Source organism: Lithobates pipiens, unplaced genomic scaffold, assembly GCF_037356315.1.
Source record: "Lithobates pipiens isolate NorthernLeopardFrog02 unplaced genomic scaffold, aLitPip1_a1.2 Scaffold_22, whole genome shotgun sequence".
In the NCBI taxonomy this organism is placed as follows: domain Eukaryota; kingdom Metazoa; phylum Chordata; class Amphibia; order Anura; family Ranidae; genus Lithobates; species Lithobates pipiens.
Window position 1 is genome coordinate 41,450,001 of NW_027507784.1, and position 27,262 is coordinate 41,477,262.

A 27,262-nucleotide genomic window follows, 5' to 3' on the forward strand; every position below is an offset into this window, starting at 1 on the left:
TGGTTTTACACAAGTCAACCTATTAACCGACTTGAGTACAACCAGCCTGTCAGGTTTTCCCCAAAACAATCAGTGCTGCCAGCTATAGTTAGCAACACTAATCATTGTATTCACTGGCAGAACACAATAACACTGCGGGAGTGATTGCCCCATTCACAGGTCAGCGGGTGAGAGGGTGTGTGGGGACAGGCTGGGGAGAGATACTAGTCAGTCCCTGGGTAGGCACTGGTTAGTATCAGAGCCAGATACACACAGGTTACATACGCCACGATCATTAGAGCGAGAGCAATAATTCTAGCACTAGACCTCCTCTGTAACTCTAAACATGTAACCTGTAAAAAAATGTAAAGCAAAATCGCGCTAACTTTAGTGGGTTTTTTTTTATGAATGAAACAGTTTCTTTCCAAAAAAAAGTTTGAAAAATTGCTGTGCAAATATCCTGTAACATAAAAAGTTGCAAAGACCACCATTTTATTCCATAGGGTGTCTGCTAAAACAATATATAATGTTTGAGGGTTCTGAGTAATTTTCTAGCATAAAAAAAAAATGATGATTTTACATGTAGGAGAGAAGTCCCAGAATGGGCCTGGGTGGCAAGGGGTTAATTATCATAAGTAATATACAAATAATTATTATAAGCTCTGTGAGGTCATCCTCTCAGTCTGCTGCAGAGTGTTCCAGCTTGTATTTAACCACTTCAATACAGGGCACTTTCGCCCCCTTCCTTCCCAGCCCAATTTTCAGCTTTCAGCGCTCTAGCGCTTTCAGTGACAATTGCGCGGTCATGCTACACTGTACCCAAATGAAATTTTTATCATTTTGTTCGCACAAATAGAGCTTTATTTTGGTGGTATTTATTCACGACTCCGTTTTTTATTTTTTGCGATATAAGCGCAAAAAAGCGGAAATTTGGAAAAAAAAAACAATATTTTCTTTTTTCTACTTCAATAAAAATCCAATAAAATCAAATTTTGTCATAAATTTAAGCCAAAATGTATTCTGCTACATGTTTTTGGTAAAAAAAAATCCGTTAAGTGTATAATAATTTGTTTGTGTGATCACGGACATATGTACGCAAATGATCATGTACATATGTGTGCAGGTGATCACGTACATATGTGTGCAGATAATCATTGGGACATGTGATTTTAGTGCGACATATGTGGGGGACATGTTTTTATTATTAGGGACATGTGTTTTTATTATTTGGGGACATGTATGTTTTGGGGACATGTGTGGGGACATTGTGTTTATACTGTGTGATGTGTTTACTGTGTGATGTGTTTACTGTGTGGTGTGTTTACTGTGTACACTAGACTGGTGATCAGTGAGTAAAAAGCTGTAAAAAGCAGCTCATACTCACTGATCAGCAGCTGGCTGCAGCGATCTGCTCTCCTCTCCACAGCGATGACTTCTGTGTGAGGAGAGGAGGAGCCGATTGCCTAGCAACCGGCTGTTTGTTTACATCACATGACGGCCGTGATTGGACACGGCCGTCATGTGATCAGGAGGGCCAATCACAGAGCCCTCCTGCCGATCTGAGATGCGCCGTGTCCGGGTGACACGGGCGCATCGGGATCGCGCCGCTGCGCGGGCGCGCGCGCGCGCGATCCCGCTACTCCTGAATGACGTTCCTGAACGTCCTATCAGGAGTAGGCGGCTCCCACCCGGCCGTATATGTGCATTGGCCGGGTGGGAAGTGGTTAAACTGCCGCTCTGTATGTAGCTTCTGACAGGCTGTGCAAGGAGCCCCGTATCTCCGGAACCATAGATGATGGCAGCCCCATATTTTAACCAGTCTTTAGCTACCTACCCCCCAAATGTGGGGTCTCTGTGACTCCTGATCGCCGAGCTACAATCCTCGAAGTCGATATTTTTTTTTTTTGATTTTTTTTTGGGCAAATGGGCCTATCTTGAGAAAGGGGCCTGGAGCTGCAGCTCCAATAGCCCCTATGTTAATCCGGCCCTGCCCAGGAAGACACCACAGGGGGAGTTGACGAGGTCCATTTTAACAAGATTTCTTGTTCTTGTTGTCGGAAAATCCGATCGTTCAGAACGTGATGACGTTATTTCGTTATGACGGGACTATGTTCAGGCTAGTAGCCAATAGCTTTGATGTAGGAATTTGATCTGAGCATGAGTGGCACTTTGTCCGATCGGAATTCTCTACACATGATCGGAGTATGTCCGATCGGAGCATTTTGTCTGAAAATATTTCCGGCAAGTTGGAAAATTTGGTCCAACGGATATTCCGACGGAAACAGTCCAATGCTGACCACACACAGTCGGAATATCTGACAAAACGCTCCGATCGGACACATTCCGTCGGAATCTCCGATCGTGTGTACAAGGACTAAGACCCCATACACACTATTAGATTTTCTGCAGATTTTTGTCTTCAGATTTACCAAAACCATGTATTGCAAGGGCTTGGCTGATTGCATACAAATTGGAACTCTTAAGATTTGACCTTAAGCCCCTGTACACACGGTCGGACATTCCGACAACAAAATCCGTCGGATTTTGTCCGACGGATTTTGTCCGAAACTGGTGTTGCATACACACGGTCGGACAAAGTTGTCGGAAAATCCGATCGTTCATAACGTGATGACGTTATTTAGTTACAACGGGAATACATTCAGGCTAGCAGCCAATAGCTTTGGTCTCGTAATTTGATCTGAGCATGCGTGGCACCTTGTCCGATCGGAATTCTCTACAAACGATCGGACAAAGTCCGATCGGATCATGTTGTTGGAAAATATTTATATCCAGCTCTCAAACTTTGTTGGTCAAATATTCCGACGGAAAAAGTCAGATGAAGCCCACACGCGGTCGGATTATCCGACAACACGGTCCGATCAGACATTTTCCATCGGAATGTCCGACCGTGTGTACAAGGGCTAAGAGTTTTGATATTATATGGTTTCGGTAAATATGGTTTTGGTAAATCTGAAGACAATTATCTGCAGAAAATCTAATAGTGTGTATGGGGCTTTATTCCGGGGAGGTAGAGACAACTGAAACCTGAGATTATTCTCTGTGAATATATAGGACCAATATGACACAATGAGAGGGCATTCTCAAAACATGAAAGTATGATTCAATGGACTCAAGGGGCAACAAGGGTCTCGATCCAGGTACATTCTGTGGAGTCTCAAAGGAGTGTAATATACCCCGTGTAATAATATGAAATTAATTATGAATTTGAATAATGCTGATAATCTGATCTCTTTGATCCCTCAACAGTCAAGCAAAGCAATCTACTAAGCTCCGCACCATTTCTACAAATTGGAGGATATAAATCGGTCAGCGCTACACCTGGAGAAAACATTAGCCTGATGTGTAGATTCCACACGGATCCCTCCATGGAGCTGACCATGTTAGACATACGCTGGTCCAAGGACGGTGTCCCCATGTGGGTCTTCAACAAAGACTCCCAGGAGGATGAACCCAAGTTGGAAGAACTTTCTAGAGGAAACGCGAGCTTGAAGTTGACTTCCGTCCAGACGACAGACAGCGGGAGGTACACCTGCACCATCAGATACCGCTCAATGGAGCGTCGCTTACTCACTATTGTTAATGTGAAAGGTAGGTGATAGCTCCATTAAGGTCGGTTTATCCAAAACCGAGTAGAGTCATCCACAAGTTTCTCTCACATAGAGCCCAGCGGGAGAGATGTCTCTGCCATAGTTCAGTTTTTAGCCACCTTCAGCTGTTGTTTGCTTCAGTTCCTCCTGTTACATTCCCAACAATATAAATAAAATAAAAAAAATCCAGCAGGGATGATGGGACCCCTCATAATGGGCACATCAGGTGTACAGGCTTGGGAACTCAGTGCAGGGAGGGTGAGAAACCCCTCATAATGGGTACTGCGGGTGTGCAGGTCAAGAATCTCAGCACAGGGATGGTGGGAACACCGTATAATGGACACAGCAAGAGTGCAAACCTGGGAACTCAGCACAGGGATGGTGGGGACCCCTCATAATGGGCACAGCAGGTGTACAGCCCTGAGAACTCAGCACAGGGTTGGTGGGAACACCTCATAAGGGGTACAGTGAGTGTGCAGATCCAGAAACACAACACAGGGATGTGGGAACCCCTCATAATGGGCATAGTAAGAGTGCACACCTGGGAACTCAGCACAGGGATGGTGGGAACCCCTCGTAATGGGCACAGCAGGTGTACAGACCCCCTCATAAAGGAGTACATCGGGTGTGCACATCCAGAAACTCAGAACAGGGATGGTGGGAACCCCTCATAATGGGAATAGGAGTTGTACAGACTTAGAAATTCAGGAGAGGGATGGTGGAAACCCTCATAATGGATGCGGCAGGCATTCAAACCTGGGAACACAGCACAGGAATGGTGTAAACCTCAAATAAAGGGTACAGCAGGTAAGCAGACCCAAGAACTCACTAACCTTTCTTAACTACATTCACAATGAATATAAAAAATGGCAGAGGTTCCACTTTAACCACATCAACACCACCATATAGTAAAAATGCCGGAGAGGTGGCTTTCTTTTCTTTCATAAACGGCACTGCAGAAAACACATACGGGGCAGTGTGCCCTTTCAAAGTATGTTTGTGCCTTATCATCTCTGTGACGGCCAATCACATTACATTTGTGATCAAACACCTATATTTAGAAGCCCCCCTCCTTCCTCTTCTGGCAATTCTTAATGTAAGTAATGCTGCTCCCGCTCACCACCAACTAAATGGGGGGATGCCGAGTAGCAAGGGGGTACACTGAGTACAAGGCATATTGACCTGGCATTTTAGGGCTTCGAAAATGCAATCAAAACATCAGTTTTTTTTTCAAAAATGTTTTCCCCCTTATACAGTTGTGATCATAAGTTTACATACCCTGGCAGAATTCATGATTTCTTGGTAATTTTTCAGAGAATAAGAATGGATAACACAAAAAAGTTTTCTTTCTCTCATGGTTAGTGTTTGGCTGAAGCCATTTATTATCAGTCTACTCTTTTTAAATCACAATGGCAACAGAAACCAACCAAATGACCCTGATCAAAAGTTTACACACCCCAGTTCTTAATACCATGTATTGCCCCCTTTAACATCAAGGACAGCTTGAAGTCTTTTGTGGTATTTGTGGATGAGGCTCTTTATCTTCTCAGATGGTAAAGCTGCCCATTCCTCTTGGCAAAAAGCCTCTAGTTCCTGTAAATTCTTGGGCTGTCTTGCATGAACGGCACATATGAGTAGTGATGGACGAACGTTTCGCCCGGCGGTCGTTTCGCGGCGAATTTCCGACATTCGCGGTCCGCACGTTCGAACGCCTTTTTCCGTCGTTCGCCGCGGCGGACTTACGTGTTTAATGTATACAAGAACTTTAACCTTTGGTGACACGTTTATCATGTGATACAGGACAGCCAATTGAGACATGACAGCACATGGACACTTGGACATTCCCCCTAACCTATAAATACACCCGATCCGGTGGCCATTTTACATTCTTTCTTCTGTTACGATAGGGACAGGTTCCTGTGTGGAGTAGGGAGAGATAAACCACTAGCTATTTGGTACACAAAAGTTCTTTTCAGGACTGGTATAGGTGTTAGGTGTTGATAGGTTTGCTGTGCTGCTGATTCTTGCAGCAGCCTGAGTGTCTTTTGTTAGTTTAGAGAAAGGGAAAGGACGGTGTATGCTACAGGGACAGCCAGATTAGTCTTTCATCATCATCATCATCATCATCATCATTAGCTGTTACTATCAAGGTCCACAAAAGAGCTGTTCCAGTAACCACTAATCGTTCTCTTTTTTTGCCAATTTGTATAGGGACAGGAAGGAAGCAGTGTTGTCAGGCAGTGAGGGTAATTTTAAAGACTTGCTGTTATTATTAGTTCCACAAAGGTTCTTTTCAGGACTGGTATCAGTGGTACAGTAATAGGCTTGTACATGTATAATATTCTTTCTTCCAAATATAGAAAGGATATTATACTTGACTGCTGCCCTTCTGCTGCAGTCTGCTAAACATTCACAACTCACTTGTTCCACAAAAGTTCTTATAAGGACTGGTAACTTGGTATAGGGTGCTACGGTACATAGGCTTGAGTGCGGTACAGTCTGCTGTTCTGTAAGGACCGCTATCGGTCCACAATAGATAGGGTTGACGTGCACCACTGCTGACCGCTGCCCTATACTGCAGCAGTCCTTCAGCGGTATAGGGACTGACGTACAGTCTGCTAATCACTAACACACAACCTGCTTGTTCCACAAAAGTTCTTATAAGGACTGGTAACTTGGTATAGGGTGCTACGGTACATAGGCTTGAGTGCGGTACAGTCTGCTGTTCTGTAAGGACCGCTATCGGTCCACAATAGATAGGGTTGACGTGCACCACTGCTGACCGCTGCCCTATACTGCAGCAGTCCTTCAGCGGTATAGGGACTGACGTACAGTCTGCTAAACACTAATACACAACCTGCTTGGTCCACAAAAGTTCTTATAAGGACTGGTAACTTGGTATAGGGTGCTACGGTACATAGGCTTGAGTGCGGTACAGTCTGCTGTTCTGTAAGGACCGCTATAGGTCCACAATAGATAGGGTTGACGTGCACCACTGCTGACCGCTCACCTATACTGCAGCAGTCCTTCAGCGGTATAGGGACTGACGTACAGTCTGCTAATCACTAACACACAACCTGCTTGTTCCACAAAAGTTCTTATAAGGACTGGTAACTTGGTATAGGGTGCTACGGTACATAGGCTTGAGTGCGGTACAGTCTGCTGTTCTGTAAGGACCGCTATCGGTCCACAATAGATAGGGTTGACGTGCACCACTGCTGACCGCTGCCCTATACTGCAGCAGTCCTTCAGCGGTATAGGGACTGACGTACAGTCTGCTAAACACTAATACACAACCTGCTTGGTCCACAAAAGTTCTTATAAGGACTGGTAACTTGGTATAGGGTGCTACGGTACATAGGCTTGAGTGCGGTACAGTCTGCTGTTCTGTAAGGACCGCTATCGGTCCACAATAGATAGGGTTGACGTGCACCACTGCTGACCGCTGCCCTATACTGCAGCAGTCCTTCAGCGGTATAGGGACTGACGTACAGTCTGCTAAACACTAATACACAACCTGCTTGGTCCACAAAAGTTCTTATAAGGACTGGTAACTTGGTATAGGGTGCTACGGTACATAGGCTTGAGTGCGGTACAGTCTGCTGTTCTGTAAGGACCGCTATCGGTCCACAATAGATAGGGTTGACGTGCACCACTGCTGACCGCTGCCCTATACTGCAGCAGTCCTTCAGTGGTATAGGGACTGACGTACAGTCTGCTAAACACTAATACACAACCTGCTTGGTCCACAAAAGTTCTTATAAGGACTGGTAACTTGGTATAGGGTGCTACGGTACATAGGCTTGAGTGCGGTACAGTCTGCTGTTCTGTAAGGACCGCTATCGGTCCACAATAGATAGGGTTGACGTGCACCACTGCTGACTGCTGCCCTATACTGCAGCAGTCCTTCATCGGTATAGGGACTAAGAGTTTTGTCACAGGGTCATTTAAAAAATGACAGGCAGAGGAAGAGGCAGGCCCTTCCGCAGGGGTGGTAGGGGTAGGGCAGGAGCAACAGGCTTGAGCCAAAGTGGGAAGTTGCAGAAGGTGCGTTCAATTACTTTAAAGGATGCACCAGACTTGGTTGAGTGGCTCGCTCAGCCTTACTCTTCTGCACCCTCCTCATCCTCTCGATCTGCACCCTCTTCTTCACTCTCTGCTATGTGCACCCCCAAAGACACTACCACCAACAACACGACCACCACCACCACCACCACATACCTTCCGCTTGAGTCACTGGAATTATTTTCCGATCCATATCAAGAGGACATTTCTGATGCGCAGCCACTCTTGGTATTGGATCAGGAAGAGGAGGTAGCAACAAGCGCTACTCAGCAGTCTGACGACAGTACCCAGATCAGCCCAAGGAGGAGGTTGGTCCCCGGTGTTGCTGCCTACTCCGAGATCTCTACTTATAGCGGTGGGGAAGGTGACGTTGATGATGACGTGTCTAGTGATGTCACGTGGGTGCCCACAAGAGAGGAAGAGGAGGGGAGTTCAGAGGGAGATATGGACCAGCAGATAGGGAGGAGAAGCAGCAATGACTTACATTGCACAGCAGGGACAAAGCAGACTGCAAATGTATCAGGAGCGAGTCATCGACCATGTACGGTCACATCTGGCGCTCCCAGGACACCGGCACATGGCTCCGCAGTGTGGGCTTTTTTTAACGTGTCCGCTGCTGACAATAGCGTTGCCATCTGCAATCTTTGCAGTCAACGCGTTAGTCGCGGTAAGCCCAATACTCACCTAGGGACGACCGCCTTAAGAAGGCACATGAGCAGCCATCACCGAGCCCAGTGGGAGCAACGGAACACACAAAGCCACACTGCAGGCTCTCACCGTCCAGCCTCGTCTTCTACTTCTCCTTCTCCTCTCTCCTCACAATTGTCCTCCACTCCACCTTCCATCACGCCAAGCTCACATTTTTCTGCAAAAAGGCAGGCTTCCGTGGGCCTAATGTTTGAGCGTAAAAAAATGATGACGCCGGATAACCCTCTTGCCCAACGGTTGGCGGCTGGCTTGTCAGAACTCATAGCCCGCCAACTACTGCCATATAAACTGGTGGACTCGGAGGCCTTTCGCAAATTTGTGGCCATTGGAACACCACAATGGAAGGTCCCAGGAAGGAAGTATTTCTCAGAGAAGGGCATCCCAGAGCTATATGGCCATGTTCAGCGGCAAGTGAATGTATCTCTGGCACACAGTGTCGGTGCCAAGATACATCTGACCACAGACACGTGGTCTAGCAAACACGGGCAGGGAAGGTATATCAGTTTTACTGCCCACTGGGTGAACCTTCTGACGGCCGTCAAGCATGTAACCCGTGGCACCCGTGTAGATTTGGTTTTACCGCCACGGATTGCATGCAGGCCTGACTCTTCTTCTCCTCCTCCTACTCCATCCTCCTCCCTCTCCTCCTCAGCTGCCTCCTCCTTTTCCGCTGCTAGCGTCTCTTCCGCTGCACCGCCCAAGCTCCCCAGAACCTATTCCACATGCCAGGTGAGACGTTGCCATGCCGTGCTGCGTCTGTTGTGCCTGGAAGCAAAGAGCCACACTGGCCCGGCACTCCTTTCAGCTTTGCGTTCACAGGCAGATGAGTGGCTAACACCGCTCAATTTGACAGTTGGTAAAGTGGTGTGTGACAACGGTGCCAATCTGCTTAGCGCATTGAAACAGGGCAAAATCACGCACGTGCCGTGCATGGCACACGTCTTAAACTTGGTCGTGCAGCGATTCCTTGTCAAATACCCTGGGGTCCAGGACATCTTGCGGCAGGCAAGGAAAATCTCGGCCCATTTCAGAAGATCTTACACGGCCATGGCTCGCCTTGCTGACATTCAGCGGCGACACCATCTGCCGGTCAGACGTCTTATTTGCGATTGCCCGACGCGATGGAACTCAACCTTCTATATGCTTGATAGGCTGCTCCAGCAGAAACGTGCAGTTAACGTCTACCTGTATGAACTCTGCGAAAGAAACGGTTCTGGGGAGCTGGGTTTTTTTTCACCGCGCCAGTGGCTGCTCATGCGCGACACATGCAGACTTCTGCGGCCATTTGAGGAGATCACCAAACTGGTCAGTCGCAGCCATGGCGCCATCAGTGACATGGTACCTTATGCCTTCTTTCTGGAGCGTGCATTGCGTCGTGTCATTGATCAGGCTGTGGAGGAGCAGGAGCGGGAAGATGAGGAAGTCGCAATGCTGGATGAATTCCCAGGGGGGGCTACTCTATCTGAGACAAGTCAACAACAGGAGTCTGATGAGGAGTCAGAGGAGGATGGTGCCGGGGCGGATGAGCAGGAGCAAGAAGAGCATGCTTTAAACCTTTCTGGGATCCCTGTTGTGCGAGGATGGGGAGAGGAGAATGAAGAGGACGACATTATCCTGGATGATGAGCAGGAGCCAGGCCACCACACCGCTTCCACTTTAGTGCAAATGGGGGCCTTCATGCTCCAGTGTTTTAATAGGGACCCCCGTATAAAAAGCATGAGGGTCAAGGACCAGTACTGGGTGGCAACGTACTTAGACCCCCGGTACAAACACAAAATGGCGGAAATGTTACCGCCGTCGCAGAGGGCTGTCAGAATGCAGCACTTCCAGGCCTTGCTTCGAGAAATGCTGCATTCTGCTTTTGCGTGCGCTGGCAGAGGAGCAATTCCCACTCCCAGAGAAGGATTTGCGGGTACCAATCCAACAGCGCCTGCAAGAAGAGGCCGGTTTGAAGATGTGTTGGTGACTTCGGATATGAGGTCATTCTTTCAGCCGACCCATCGACAGGTGTCATCCGGATCCAGCATCAGGGAACGCCTAGACCGTCAGGTGTCCGACTACATTGGGTTAACGGCCGATGTGGACGCTCTGAGGAGTGATGAACCCCTAGACTACTGGGTGGGCAGGCTTGACCTCTGGCCAGAGCTTGCCCAATTTGCAATCGAACTGTTGGCTTGCCCCTCATCCAGTGTCCTGTCCGAAAGGACGTTCAGCGCAGCAGGGGGGATTGTGACCGATAAGCGTACTCGCCTAGCTCACGACAGTGTTAACTACCTCACATTTCTAAAAATGAATGAGGCATGGATCTCGGAGGAATTCAACACATGTGACCAGTAGACCATGTATATGTCTATAAACTATTTTTTTAATCAAGCACACAGACCTTCTTAATTCATTTGGCTCACTTCCTTGACCCAAAAAAGCACACCGTACTATATGCCCCTACCCTCCTCTTTGAAGAGGTTGAGCGGTGTCATATTTCTACTGGGGCTGCTTATGATATCCCTGTGCTGTGCTGACTTCCTCCTGGGGGTTCTTATTATGAAGGGATCACACTATCCCTGTGCTGTGCTGACTTCCTCCTGGGGGTTCTTATTATGAGGGGATCACACCATCCCTGTGCTGTGCTGACTTCCTCCTGGGGCTGCTTACGGTGCTGCTGTCAGCGCTGTATGTCACGGTGCTGCTGTCAGCGCTGTATGTCACGGTGCTGCTGTCAGCGCTGTATGTCACGGTGCTGCTGTCAGCGCTGTATGTCACGGTGCTGCTGTCAGCGCTGTATGTCACGGTGCTGCTGTCAGCGCTGTATGTCACGGTGCTGCTGTCAGCGCTGTATGTCACGGTGCTGCTGTCAGCGCTGTATGTCACGGTGCTGCTGTCAGTGCTCTGTATTACGGTGCTGCTGTCAGATGCCTCTATCACGGTGCATGTGTCATTCCGGTATGTCACGCTGCTGGTGATCATCTCCTGCACCCTCTTCTTTGCCTACCCTGGTCCCTGACCTTCCCTCTCCTCCATTGCCTTCATTAGCTCCATAGTCCTGAATTGTTAGAACAATTTCCCAAATAAAATAAAAATGCTTGTAGTTATCGATCCCAAATTCACCTCATACATGTATTATGTCATTGTCCAGATGGTGGGACTACGTTTTACCCCCTAATAATTACCACGTGGCCGCAAATTCGACATGAAGGTTTGCAAAGTTCGCCTCCCATTGAAGTCAATGGGGCCCGCGGCGAACGTTCGGTTTCGCGAACGTTTGGGTCCGTTCGCATTTCGCTTTCGCGAAACGTCCCGTCGGAAGTTCGTCCATCACTACATATGAGATCTCCCCAGAGGGGCTCAATGATATTGTGGTCAGGAGACTGAGATGGCCACTCCAGAACCTTCACTTTATTCTGCTGTAGCCAATGACAGGTCGGCTTGGCCTTGTGTTTTGGATCATTGACATGTTGGAATGTCTAAGTACGTCCCATGAGTAGCTTCCTGGCTGATGAATGCAAATGTTCCTCCAGTATTTTTTGATAACATACTGCATTCATCTTGCCATCAATTTTGACCAAATGTCCTGTGTCTTTGTAGCTCACACATCTCCAAAACATCAGCGATCCACCTCCGTGTTTCACAGTAGGAATGGTGGACCTTTCATCATAGACCTTGTTGACTCCTCTCCAAATGTAGTGTTTATGACTGTGGCCAAAAAGCTATATTTTGGTCTCATCACTCCAAATGACTTTGTGCTGTTTGGCGTATTGTAAGCGGGATACTTTGTGGGATTTGCGTAGTAATGGCCTTCTTCTGGCGACTCGACCATGCAGCCCATCTTTCCTCAAGTGCCTCCTTATTGTGCATCTTAAAATAGCCACACCACATGTTTTCAGAGAGTCCTGTATTTCACCTGAAGTTATTTGTGGGTTTTTCTTTGCATCCCAAACAATTTTCCTGGCAGTTGTGGCTTAAATTTTAGTTGGTCTACCTGACCATGGTTTGGTTTCAACAGAACCCCTCATTTTCCACTTCTTGATTAGAGTTTGAACACTGCTGATTGGCATTCTCAATTCGTTGGATATCTTTTTAGATCCCTTTCCTGTTTTGTACAGTTCAACTACCTTTTCCAGCAGATGCTTTGACAATTCTATTCCTTTCCCCATGACTCAGAATCCAGAAATGTCAGTGCAGCACTGGATGAAAGATGCAAGGGTCTGTCAGGAGTCCAGAAACTCATTGACCTTTTATACATACACACTACACACACACACAGGAGGGTGTTTTTTTATGTGTGGGGAGTGGCTTTCTTGCTGCCCCTCTCCAAAGTGCCACCCTAGGCCTGGGCCTTGTTGGCCTAGGCCAGGGATCCTCAAACTATGGCCCTCCAGCTGTTGCGGAACTACAGATCCCATAAGGCATTGTAAAACTCTGACATTCACAGACATGACTAGGCATGATGGGATTTGTAGTTCCTGAACAACTGGAGGGCCACAGTTTGAAGACCCCTGGCATAGACCAAGAAACAGCATTGTCACAGTCCATGCCTACATAAAAGTCTCCATCACAGTCCACCCCTACATGAAAGTCTCCATTACAGTCCACACCTACATGAAAGTCGCCATCACAGTCCACCCCTACATGACAGTCTCCATTACAGTCCACCCCTACATGAAAGTCTCCATCACAGTCCACCCCTACATGAAAGTCTCCATTACAGTCCACACTTACATGAAAGTCTCCATCACAGTCCACCCCTACATGAAAGTCTCCATTACAGTCCACTCCTACATGAAAGTCTCCATCACAGTCCACTCCTATATGAAAGTCTCCATTACAGTCCACTCCTACATGAAAGTCTCCATCACAGTCCACTCCTATATGAAAGTCTCCATCACAGTGCACCCCTACATGAAAGTCTCCATTACAGTCCACCCCTACATGAAAGTCTCCATTACAGTCCACTCCTACATGAAAGTCTCCATCACAGTCCACTCCTATATGAAAGTCTCCATCACAGTGCACCCCTACATGAAAGTCTCCATTACAGTCCACCCCTTTATGAAAGTCTCCATCTCAGTCCACCCCTACATGAAAGTCTCCATCACAGTCCACTCCTACATGAAAGCCTCCATTGCAGTCCACCCGTATATGAAAGTCTCCATTACAGTCCACCCCTACATGAAAGTCTCCATTACAGTCCACTCCTACATGAAAGTTTCCATCACAGTCCACCCCTACATGAAAGTCTCCATCACAATCCACCCCTACATGAAAGTCTCCATTACAGTCCACTCCTACATGAAAGTTTCCATCACAGTCCACTCCTACATGAAAGTCTCCATCACAGTCCACTCCTACATGAAAGCCTCCATTGCAGTCCACCCCTATATGAAAGTCTCCATTACAGTCCACCCCTACATGAAAGTCTCCATCACAGCCCACTCCTATATGAAAGCCTCCATTATAGTCCACTCCTACACGAAAGTCTCCATTACAGTCCATCCCTACATGAAGGTCTCCATTACAGTCCACTCCTATATGAAAGCCTACATCACAGTTCACCCCTACATGAAAGTCTCCATTACAGTCCACTTCTACATGAAAGTTTCCATCACAGTCCACCCCTACATGAAAGTCTCCATCACAATCCACCCCTACATGAAAGTCTCCATTACAGTCCACTCCTACATGAACGTTTCCATCACAGTCCACTCCTACATGAAAGTCTCCATCACAGTCCACTCCTACATGAAAGCCTCCATTGCAGTCCACCCCTATATGAAAGTCTCCATTACAGTCCACCCCTACATGAAAGTCACCATCACAGCCCACTCCTATATGAAAGCCTCCATTATAGTCCACTCCTACATGAAAGTCTCCATTACAGTCCATCCCTACATGAAGGTCTCCATTACAGTCCACTCCTATATGAAAGCCTACATCACAGTTCACCCCTACATGAAAGCCTCCATTACAGTCCACTCCTACATGAAAGTCTCCATCACAGTCCACTCCTACATGAAAGTCTCCATCACAGTCCACTCCTACATGAAAGTCTCCATCACAGTCCACTCCTACATGAAAGACCTCTAGCCTATACACCCCCCCCCCTTCTATCCTGAATTCCAGAGACCAGTCCATACACAACTAATTGCTTATTATTTCTTTGTACAGAAGAATTGGACCCTTTGACAGACTCTCCAAAATCAGCACCAACAATCGGCAGCACTGATAAATACAGGAAAGAAAAAGTTGGAATGGTTGTCGGAGTGGTAGTCGTTGCAAACTGCCTGGTCTTTTTCATCTACTTTTTTATTGCACTTTAATTTTATTTTACCCACAATGCTATACAGCTGCTGTTGTTTTGGAATTAGAGCAGAATTGCAATATAGGAGTTTACTTTTAGGTAAACGTCGTCGCGGCTTTGTTTATAAATAAAGTCACGTCAGACCTCACAGTTGGTTGATTTTTGACAAAAAGTATCTAAGTGGTTAGCATTGCTGCCTAGCAGCTTAAGGGTCGTTAGTTCAAATCCCTACCATGGAACTACCTGCTTGGAGTTTTTATCTCTTCCAGTAACAATTGCCCCCCCTGCAACAAAATGCCCCCACAACAACAATAGATTCACCTCAGAAACAATAGCTTCTCACCAGCAACAATAGCTCTCCTAGAAGCCAGGAGCAATAGATACCTCCTTCAACAGTAGATCCCTCTGGGCATCAATTAGCCCCCCAGCAACATAAGACCTCCTTAACAACAATAGACAGCTTCCTCAACAATAGATGTTCACAGCAACAATAAATCCCCCAGTAGGCCACCATCAATAGACTCTCCAGCACACCCCAGCACCCCTTGTCATTGCATACATTTAATGCTGGAGGTGCCGCAACTGCGTTCCCCTTGAAAAAATTGTAAATTGCCCTAGTATGTGTATGTATGAATGTGAGTTAGGGACCTTAGATTGTAAGCTTGAGGACAGGGACTGATGTGAATGTACAAAATATATATACTGTATAAAGCACTGCGTAATATATAACCGCTATATATAATTATATATATTGTATATTGTAATATATAATTACAGGTATCTAACAAAATGCTAAAAATTCTAAAATAACAAGCTAAAGATACATAGTAGGTAAAATCTTGCATATTGAATGTATGTTGTGACAGACTGGCGTCTGTCACAATTATATATAAAAAAAAAAACAAAAAAAAAAACACCAAAACAAAATAAAAACAAAACACTTACCAATCTCGCAAATCCTTGCTGGTCTCAAAAGTATTCTAAAAAATGCCACAAATTCAAAAAAAACATTGCTACAGCTATAAGGCTATAGAAGAGCCTCAGAATTCTGACTTTGAAACTCAAAATTCAAACTTTTAATTTCAGAATTCTGACTTTGAAACTCAGAATTCTGACTTTGAAACTCAGAATCATTACTTTTAATCTCAGAATTCTGACTTTGAAACTCATAATTCTGACTTTTAATCTCAGAATTCTGACTTTGAAACTCATAATTCTGACTTTTAATCTCAGAATTCTGATTTTCAAACTCAGAATTTAGTAAAAAAATGTTTTTTTTTTTTTTTACTTTAAGCTTTGCATTCATTGGGGGTCTTTCACAATTAGCAATAAAAAGAAGAAAAAAAAAATCACCTACCAGTCATGTAAATCCTTGCTGGTCTTAAAAGTACACCATGATATGCCACAAACACTAAAGAAATAAGTCTTGCCACAGCTACATGGCAGCTCAATTTTTGCATACCAGATGAGTGAAAGTTTTTGATTTCAGAATTGAATTATTCTTCGTTACAGTGACTGGGGTCTGTCACAATTATAAAAAAAAAATCAACAAAACAAAACAAAAAAAATAATCACCAAATCCACTTGCCAGTCATGCAAATCCTTGCTAGTAAAATTAAAATTATTCTAGAAAATGCCACAAATTCTAAAACAAAAACCATTGCTACAGCTACATGGCAGGTCTGTTCTTGCATACTGACTGTTTTTGATTTTAGAATTACATTTTTCTTTATTGTATTTTGCACACAGTGGGGATCTGTCACAATTAGCAATAAAAAGAAAAAAAAATCACAAAAAATCACCTACCAATCATGCAAATCCTTGCTAGTCTTAAAAGTAAAAGTATCTTAAAAGTATGCCAAAATATGCCACAAACTGTAAAAAAAAATGCCACAAAATTTTAAAAAACTAAATTCTTACATTGTTTGCTAATTTTTGAATACAATAAAGAACATAAAATAAAAAAAAAATTTTTTTTAATTTATGGCAATTTGTTTTTTTATTGTATTCAAAAATTAGCAAAAAAAAAGAACATCACATACCAATCATTGGTGTATCCACATTCTCTTGACAAGGGGGATCATTTTTGCCGCATCATGGCCGCGACATGTCTACACCCTCATACGGCTGCCTTTGCAGCTTGGGTGAAGAGGGTGATAAAAATGCAGCTCAACCACCTGTCTTTACCAGTCCTCCACACAGGTCTTCACCTTTTTAAATATTACATTATGATTCTTGATTCATTTTCCCCAGATGTCAATCTTTAGTGCTATCATTCTTTCCATTTGACGCTGCTTAATAGGCCTCATGCATGCTGGTCGTTATGAAAACACCAGTAGCGTTAGCGCTAGAAAGTTGTAGCTGCATAATGAGTTTTGCAGCGTTTTTGTAGTAGCCTTTGCGTTTTTAGCACTTTTTAGCAAAACTATATTCCCACAAAAACTTATGGCTCACAAAACACTCATAAATGCAGAATAGCCAGCGTTTTTCTGCATTTTTCAATGTTAGAGCGTTTTTACAGCTGAAAACTCCTCTTCAATCTTACTAGTACTTGGGGTTGGGGGGGGGGGGGGTTCCAGCCAGAAAACACCCCTGTCAAAAAATGCTGATAACAGTCTGTGTGAGCATGGACACATAGGAAACATGGAGGGGTGTTTACTGACTGCAGAAAAGGCAAAAAACAGCAGCTGTAAAAAGGTCAGTATGCATGAGGCCAAAAACTATAATCAACTCTAGGTGGCTGTGTTTATCTTTCCCTTTTTTTTTTTATAAGTCAAGTTTTTATGTTTTATAGTAACAAAAATTTTGTTGAATGGTAAAAATATAGAAAAATATAGAAAAAAAATTAAGTAAAGCGTGCAAATATAAAAACAAAAGGGTTTGTGTGCATTTATTTAAATATTATAAATTGTCGTATGCATTGGATATTCAGTAGTTAATGGTGAAGAGTGAAAAGTAAATAAGTAATTAACAAAAAAATTGTAAAAATAATGACTACAATAAAATTGTGCCTTTGTGATAAAAGTGTTTATTTTTATTGAGTATTGATTCTATTTGAATAATTGATTAATTAGATTATTTTTTTTTTTTTAATAATTGATAAGGGGAATTTTCAGCAGTTGGATGGGTTATGAAGAAATGACAGTCCAAAGGTTGTTGGTCATCATTCCTGGGATAAAGCAGCTTTAGGGGCGCTCAATGTTAGTACTGAGTACTGAGAAATCGAGTTGCCTCTAGGCACACCTAAATTTTCAAGCTCTGGGAGAATCAGAAGGAAAAAAAATGGACTCACAATTACTTATGTTATGATGATGTTTTATCTTCAGAGATGTGGTACTTCCATGGGTGCAAAGTTGATGCCCACATAGGCCAACCTGTTTATGGGTTGGTGGGAGAAGCACCACATCTCTGCAGATGGGATTGGGTGCTTCCAATACACTGACAATATAATCTTTATTGTAGACCGAGGTCTTTCAATCAATGAGTTTTTGGGATATTTAAATGACAACTCTTGTAATTTGAGGTTCACTGGAACTGAACAAATTACGAGTATTGACTACAGGTACCTGGATATTTCTCTGATGGGTTCAGTGAGTGATCGTAGGATCCAAACACAATAATACCGATACCCAACTTCTAGAAATGCTCTCCTATGCTAGAGAGGAACAAGTGTTGCAGGTTTGAGGGAGGTCCCATCCCAGGAAGTGCAATTTGTAGCTAATGAGCACCTTCAGTAGGTGATATTCTATCCCCAAGTCATTTTCATTTGAATAAATGACAACAAAGGAATACTTGGTTAGGTAGAGTAGGTTTTTTCAAATGTGGATTTGAAATGAGAGAATTGGTGAACTGCTAGAGCAGATGCCAGGTAAATTCTATCTTGTACAATGTATAAAAAAACAGTATGTTGGAACAAGAAGATTATGTGACCCAATATGCGATCACCTCTCTACTATTAGGACTCACAAGAAAACGAACCAAGCAAATCATTTCGTAGAGTGCTATGAATCTAAAGTGGACACTTTTGGAGTCTAGATCAGTGGTCTCCAAACTGTGGCCTGTGGGCCGAATGCAGCCCTTCGCTTGCCTTTATCTGGCCGTCTGAGCACCATTCCTCACACCGACATCAGCAATGGGGCACTATTCCTCCCAATGACACCAATAGTGTTTGGGGAACGGTTTGGCCAGAGAGTTCGGGCCGAACATTGGCTGTTCGGCCTCGTTTGGGGAACACCTGAATTCGCAAGGGTGTTAGACACCGAATGCCCTGCAATGCACTGCGCGCTACAAAGTGCATTCTGAGCACTGACTGGGCAAAGCTTTGCCCAATCAGGGTGCAGTAAAATCTGGTTGTTAAGGAGCGGGCCATGGAGTCCTTAACAACTGATGAGTCATCAGCTGTCAGTGGGCTTCCCCTCTGACAGATGAATTTAAAAAAAAAATGTGCCCTCCCCTTGTGACTTTACCAACCCAGCATGCACCAGATGTAACAAGGGGGGGTGCCATCAGGTGGCATCGCCAGGTGGCCCTGCCCTTACATATATAAGAACTGTCAAATAGTGATGGACGAACGTTTCGCCCGGCGGTCGTTTCGCGGCGAATTTCCGACTTTCGCCGTCCGCGGGTTCGAACGCCTTTTTCCGTCGTTCGCCCCGGCGGACTTACGTGTTTAATGTATACAAGAACTTTAACCTTTCGTGACACGTTTATCATGTGTTACAGGACAACCAATTGAGACATGACAGCTCATGGACACTTGGACATTCCCCCTAACCTATAAATACACCCGATCCGGTGGCCATTTTACATTCTTTCTTCTGTCACTGTAGGGAAAGGATCCTGTGTGGAGTAGGGACAGAGAAAACGCTAGCTATTTGGTACACAAAAGTTCTTTTCAGGACTGGTATAGGTGTTAGGTCAGCAGCCTGAGTTTCTTTTGTCAGTTTAGATAAAGGGACAGAGCGCTGTATGCTGCTATTTTAGGGACAGCTCAGCCAGATTAGTCTTTCTTCATCATCATCATCATCATCATCATTAGCTGTTACTATCAGGTCCACAAAAGAGCTATTCCAGCTAATCGTTCCAGCCTACTCTTTTTTGCCAATTTGTATAGGGACAGGCAGGAAGCAGTGTGTCAGGCAGTGAGGATAATTTTAAAGACTTGCTGTTACTATTAGTTCCACAAAGGTTCTTTTCAGGACTGGTATCAGTGGTACGGTAATAGGCTTGTACACGTATAATATTCTTTCTTCCAAATATAGAAAGAATATTATACTTGACTGCTGCCCTTCTGCTGCAGTCTGCTAATCATTCACAACTCACTTGTTCCACAAAGCTCTTTATCAGGACTGGTAACTTGGTCTGTCTAGGGTGCTACGGTACATAGGCTTGGGTGCGGTACAGTCTGCTGTTCTGTAAGGACCGCTATCGGTCCACAATACATAGGGTTGCCGTGCACTACTGCTGACCGCTGCCCTATACTGCAGCAGTCCTTCAGCGGTATAGGGACTGACGCACAGTCTGCTAAACACTAATACACAACCTGCTTGGTCCACAAAAGTTCTTATAAGGACTGGTAACTTGGTATAGGGTGCTACGGTACATAGGCCTGAGTGCGTTACAGTCTGCTGTTCTGTAAGGACCGCTATCGGTCCACAATACATAGGGTTGACGTGCACTACTGCTGACCGCTGCCCTATACTGCAGCAGTCCTTCAGCGGTATAGGGACTGACGCACAGTCTGCTAAACACTAACACACAACCTGCTTGGTCCACAAAAGTTTTTATAAGGACTGGTAACTTGGTATAGGGTGCTACGGTACATAGGCCTGAGTGCAGTACAGTCTGCTGTTCTGTAAGGACTGCTATCGGTCCACAATACATAGGGTTGCCGTGCACTACTGCTGACCGCTGCCCTATACTGCAGCAGTCCTTCAGCGGTATAGGGACTGACGCACAGTCTGCTAAACACTAATACACAACCTGCTTGGTCCACAAAAGTTCTTATAAGGACTGGTAACTTGGTATAGGGTGCTACGGTACATAGGCCTGAGTGCGTTACAGTCTGCTGTTCTGTAAGGACCGCTATCGGTCCACAATACATAGGGTTGACGTGCACTACTGCTGACCGCTGCCCTATACTGCAGCAGTCCTTCAGCGGTATAGGGACTGACGCACAGTCTGCTAAACACTAATACACAACCTGCTTGGTCCACAAAAGTTCTTATAAGGACTGGTAACTTGGTATAGGGTGCTACGGTACATAGGCCTGAGTGCGTTACAGTCTGCTGTTCTGTAAGGACCGCTATCGGTCCACAATACATAGGGTTGACGTGCACTACTGCTGACCGCTGCCCTATACTGCAGCAGTCCTTCAGCGGTATAGGGACTGACGCACAGTCTGCTAAACACTAACACACAACCTGCTTGGTCCACAAAAGTTTTTATAAGGACTGGTAACTTGGTATAGGGTGCTACGGTACATAGGCCTGAGTGCAGTACAGTCTTCTGTTCTGTAAGGACTGCTATCGGTCCACAATACATAGGGTTGCCGTGCACTACTGCTGACCGCTGCCCTATACTGCAGCAGTCCTTCAGCGGTATAGGGACTGACGCACAGTCTGCTAAACACTAATACACAACCTGCTTGGTCCACAAAAGTTTTTATAAGGACTGGTAACTTGGTATAGGGTGCTACGGTACATAGGCCTGAGTGCAGTACAGTCTGCTGTTCTGTAAGGACTGCTATCGGTCCACAATACATAGGGTTGACGTGCACTACTGCTGACCGCTGCCCTATACTGCAGCAGTCCTTCAGCGGTATAGGGACTGACGCACAGTCTGCTAAACACTAACACACAACCTGCTTGGTCCACAAAAGTTTTTATAAGGACTGGTAACTTGGTATAGGGTGCTACGGTACATAGGCCTGAGTGCAGTACAGTCTGCTGTTCTGTAAGGACTGCTATCGGTCCACAATACATAGGGTTGCCGTGCACTACTGCTGACCGCTGCCCTATACTGCAGCAGTCCTTCAGCGGTATAGGGACTGACGCACAGTCTGCTAAACACTAATACACAACCTGCTTGGTCCACAAAAGTTTTTATAAGGACTGGTAACTTGGTATAGGGTGCTACGGTACATAGGCCTGAGTGCAGTACAGTCTGCTGTTCTGTAAGGACTGCTATCGGTCCACAATACATAGGGTTGACGTGCACTACTGCTGACCGCTGCCCTATACTGCAGCAGTCCTTCAGCGGTATAGGGACTGACGCACAGTCTGCTAAACACTAACACACAACCTGCTTGGTCCACAAAAGTTTTTATAAGGACTGGTAACTTGGTATAGGGTGCTACGGTACATAGGCCTGAGTGCAGTACAGTCTGCTGTTCTGTAAGGACCGCTATCGGTCCACAATACATAGGGTTGCCGTGCACTACTGCTGACCGCTGCCCTATACTGCAGCAGTCCTTCAGCGGTATAGGGACTGACGCACAGTCTGCTAAACACTAACACACAACCTGCTTGGTCCACAAAAGTTTTTATAAGGACTGGTAACTTGGTATAGGGTGCTACGGTACATAGGCCTGAGTGCAGTACAGTCTGCTGTTCTGTAAGGACCGCTATCGGTCCACAATACATAGGGTTGACGTGCACTACTGCTGACCGCTGCCCTATACTGCAGCAGTCCTTCAGCGGTATAGGGACTAAGAGTTTTGTCACAGGGTGATTTAAAAAATGACAGGCAGAGGAAGAGGCAGGCCCTTCCGCAGGGGTGGTAGGGGTAGGGCAGGAGCAACAGCCTTGAGCCAAAGTGGGAAGTTGCAGAAGGTGCGTTCAATTACTTTAAAGGACGCACCAGACTTGGTTGAGTGGCTCACTCAGCCTTATTCTTCTGCACCCTCCTCATCCTCTCGATCTGCACCCTCTTCTTCACTCTCTGCTATGTGCACCCCCAAAGACACTACCACCAACAACACCACCACCACCACATACCTTCCGCTTGAGTGCAAATGGGGGCCTTCATGCTCCAGTGTTTTAATAGGGACCCCCGTATAAAAAGCATGAGGGTCAAGGACCAGTACTGGGTGGCAACGTACTTAGATCCCCGGTACAAACACAAAATGGCGGAAATGTTACCGCCGTCGCAGAGGGCTGTCAGAATGCAGCACTTCCAGGCCTTGCTTCGAGAAATGCTGCATTCTGCTTTTGCGTGCGCTGGCAGAGGAGCAATTCCCACTCCCAGAGAAGGATTTGCGGGTACCAATCCAACAGCGCCTGCAAGAAGAGGCCGGTTTGAAGATGTGTTGGTGACTTCGGATATGAGGTCATTCTTTCAGCCGACCCATCGACAGGTGTCATCCGGATCCAGCATCAGGGAACGCCTAGACCGTCAGGTGTCCGACTACATTGGGTTAACGGCCGATGTGGACGCTCTGAGGAGTGATGAACCCCTAGACTACTGGGTGGGCAGGCTTGACCTCTGGCCAGAGCTTGCCCAATTTGCAATCGAACTGTTGGCTTGCCCCTCATCCAGTGTCCTGTCCGAAAGGACGTTCAGCGCAGCAGGGGGGATTGTGACCGATAAGCGTACTCGCCTAGCTCACGACAGTGTTAACTACCTCACATTTCTAAAAATGAATGAGGCATGGATCTCGGAGGAATTCAACACATGTGATCAGTAGACCATGTATATGTCTATAAACAATTTTTGGAATCAAGCACACAGACCTTCTTAATTCATTTGGCTCACTTCCCTGACCCAAAAAAGCACACCGTACTATATGCCCCTACCCTCCTCTTTGAAGAGGTTGAGCGGTGTCATATTTCTACTGGGGCTGCTTATTATGAGGGGTTCCCACCATCCCTGTGCTGTGCTGACTTCCTCCTGGGGGTTCTTATTATGAGGGGCTCCCACCATCCCTGTGCTGTGCTGACTTCCTCCTGGGGGTTCTTATTATGAGGGGATCACACCATCCCTGTGCTGTGCTGACTTCCTCCTGGGGCTGCTTACGGTGCTGCTGTCAGCGCTGTATGTCACGGAGCTGCTGTCAGCGCTGTATGTCACGGAGCTGCTGTCAGCGCTGTATGTCACGGAGCTGCTGTCAGCGCTGTATGTCACGGAGCTGCTGTCAGCGCTGTATGTCACGGAGCTGCTGTCAGCGCTGTATGTCACGGAGCTGCTGTCAGCGCTGTATGTCACGGAGCTGCTGTCAGCGCTGTATGTCACGGAGCTGCTGTCAGCGCTGTATGTCACGGTGCTGCTGTCAGCGCTGTATGTCACGGAGCTGCTGTCAGCGCTGTATGTCACGGAGCTGCTGTCAGCGCTGTATGTCACGGAGCTGCTGTCAGCGCTGTATGTCACGGAGCTGCTGTCAGCGCTGTATGTCACGGAGCTGCTGTCAGCGCTGTATGTCACGGAGCTGCTGTCAGTGCTGTATGTCACGGAGCTGCTGTCAGCGCTGTATGTCACGGAGCTGCTGTCAGCGCTGTATGTCACGGAGCTGCTGTCAGCGCTGTATGTCACGGTGCTGCTGTCAGCGCTGTATGTCACGGAGCTGCTGTCAGCGCTGTATGTCACGGAGCTGCTGTCAGCGCTGTATGTCACGGAGCTGCTGTCAGCGCTGTATGTCACGGAGCTGCTGTCAGCGCTGTATGTCACGGAGCTGCTGTCAGCGCTGTATGTCACGGTGCTGATGTCAGTGCTCTGTATTACGGTGCTGCTGTCAGTGCTCTGTATCTCCTGCACCCTCTTGTTTGCCTACCCTGGTCCCTGACCTTCCCTCTCCTCCATTGCCTTCATTAGCTCCATAGTCCTGAATTGTCAGAACAATTTCCCAAATAAAAAAAAAATGCTTGTAGTTATCGATCCCAAATTCACCTCATACATGTATTATGCTATTGTCCAGGTGGTGGGACTACGTGCTACCCCCTAATAATTACCCCGTGGCCGCAAATTCGACCTAAAGGTTTGCGAAATTCGCCTCCCATTGAAGTCAATGGAGCCCGCGGCGAACGGTCGTTTTCGCGAACGTTTGTGTCCGTTCGCGTTTCGCGTTCGCGAAACGTCCCGTCGGAAGTTCGTCCATCACTACTGTCAAATGGAGGAGGAGGCATTTGGTGGTTGTCTGCCAATGAAAATGGAGAGTTTATTTTTTTTTGGGGTCGGCGGGCGGCATGATTGACGTTTTATTTAAAATAAGAAATAAATAAAGGAGTTGTCATAAACTGTCTGTGTTTTGTTTTAACTTTTTGACACTTTTTTGGTGAACGGGAAGGGGTACTATGTACCCCATACTCATTTACATGGGGGGACGGGGTCAGGGGTTGAAGTTAAGAGACCCTTGTCCCCATCAACATGGGGACAAGGTGCTTTGGGGGCCCCCGCCCCAAAGCACCACCCCCCCAAGTGGAGGGCATGTGGCCTGGTATGGTATAGGATGTGGGGGCTGCTCACTCGTCCCCCCCCTTTCCTGACCTGCTAGGCTTCATGCCCAGATAAGGGGCTGGTATGGATTTTGGGGGGAACCCCATGCGTTTTTTCTTTTAACCACTTTCAGACCGGACCATTTTGCTGGTAAATGACCAGAGGTCTTTTTACAATTTGGCACTGCGCTGCTTTAACTGGTAATTGCGCGGTCATGCAATGTTGTACCCAAACAAAATTTGCGTCCTTTTCTTCCCACAAATAGAACTTTCTTTTGATGGTATTTGATTGCCTCTGCGATTTTTATTTTTTGCGATATAAACGTAAAAAGACCGCAAATTTTGAAAAAAAATGATATTTTCTACTTTTTGTTATTAGAAAAATCCAATAAACTCAATTTTAGTCATACATTTAGGCCAAAATGTATTCAGCCACATGTCTTTGGTAAAAAAAAAGTCAATAACTGTATATTTATTGGTTTGCGCAAAAGTTGTCACATCTACAAACTAAGGTACGTTTTCTGGAATTTACGCAGCTTTTAGTTTACAACTGCCTATCTCATTTCTTGAGGTGCTAAAATGGCAGTACAAAACCCCCCCAAATGACCCCATTTTGGAAAGTAGACCCCCTAAGGAAATTGATAAGTGGCATGTTGAGCCCATTGAATATTTTATTTTTTTGCCTCAAGCGATTGAATAATGACAAAAAAAAAATATATTTTTTTTTTTTTACACAAAGTTGTCACTAAATGATATATTGCTCACACATGCTATGGGCATATGTGAAATGACACCCCAAAATAAATTCTGCTGCTTCTCCTGAGTACAGGGATACCACATATGTGGGACTTTTTGAGAGCCTAGCCGCGTACGGGGCCCCGAAAACCAAGCACCGCCTTCAGGCTTTCTAAGGGCGTAAATTTTTGATTTCACTCCTCACTACCTATTACAGTTTTGAAGGCCATAAAATGCCAAGATGGCACAAAACCCCCACAAATGACCCCATTTTAGAAAGTAGACACCCCAAGCTATTTGCTGAGAGGCATGTTGAGTCCATGGAATATTTCATATTTTGCCACAAGTTGCGGGAAAATTACAAACTTTAATTTTTTTTTTTTTTTTTTTCACAAAGTTGTCACTAAATGATATATTGCTCACACATGCCATGGGCATATGTGAAATGACACCCCAAAATAAATTCTGCTGCTTCTCCTGAGTACGGGGATACCACATGTGTGGGATTTTTTGGGAGCCTAGCCGCGTACGGGGCCCCGAAAGCCAAGAACCGCCTTCAGGTTTTCTAAGGGCGTAAATATTTGACTTCACTCCTCACTACCTATTACAGTTTTGAAGGCCATAAAATGCCAAGATGGCACAAAACCCCCACAAATGACCCCATTTTAGAAAGTAGACACCCCAAGCTATTTGCTGAGAGGCATGTTGAGTCCATGGAATATTTCATATTTTGCCACAAGTTGCGGGAATATTACAAACTTTTTTATTTTATTTATTTTTTTCACAAAGTTGTCACTAAATGATATATTGCTCACGCATGCCATGGGCATATGTGAAATGACACCCCAAAATAAATTCTGCTGCTTCTCCTGAGTACGGGGATACCACATATGTGGGACTTTTTGGGAGCCTAGCCGCGTACGGGGCCCCGAAAACCAAACACCGCCTTCAGGCTTTCTAAGGGCGTTACAGTTTTGAAGGCCATAAAATGCCAAGATGGCACAAACCCCCCCAAATGACCCCATTTTGGAAAGTAGACACCCCTAAATTTAGGGGTACACTAGTGAGACTAGGTAATAAATGGCGGGTGCCCTGAAACTATAAAAAAATAACTAACCAACCAGCGTCACCTGTAACAGTTATATGGTGATCACTGGTGAAAGGGTTAACTAGGGGGCAATCAGGGGGCTTTATGCGGTAGTATATGGGGGTCCCTGGCGCTATAAAAAGCTGCGGCGAACCTAAATACCTACCTGCCTAATCTAGCGTCACCTGTGACACTAATACAGCGATCAGAAAAACGATCGCTTATTAGGCTGGGTTCACACTGGAGCGATGCGGGAACGCCACGAATGCTCGGCGGGTTCCCGCATCGCATGCCTCCCGGCGGCAGTTCACACTGCCCTATGCGAACTGCTGGGAGTGTCAGTGAAATGTTAATGACA

General features: G+C 45.8%; 1 protein-coding gene across 1 annotated transcript in view; it reads left to right on the forward strand.

Moving 5' to 3' along the window:
- Nucleotides 1-17,679, forward strand: part of LOC143923660 (uncharacterized) — a 37,649-nt gene extending 19,970 nt beyond the window's left edge. Inside the window, exons 4-5 of the mRNA XM_077447469.1 lie at nt 3,247-3,588; nt 14,523-17,679. Of these exons, the coding sequence (XP_077303595.1) occupies nt 3,247-3,588; nt 14,523-14,674 (494 nt within the window). The 3' untranslated portion in view covers nt 14,675-17,679. The remainder of the gene's footprint in view (nt 1-3,246; nt 3,589-14,522) is intronic.
- The last annotated feature ends 9,583 nt before the right edge of the window (nt 17,680-27,262 follow it).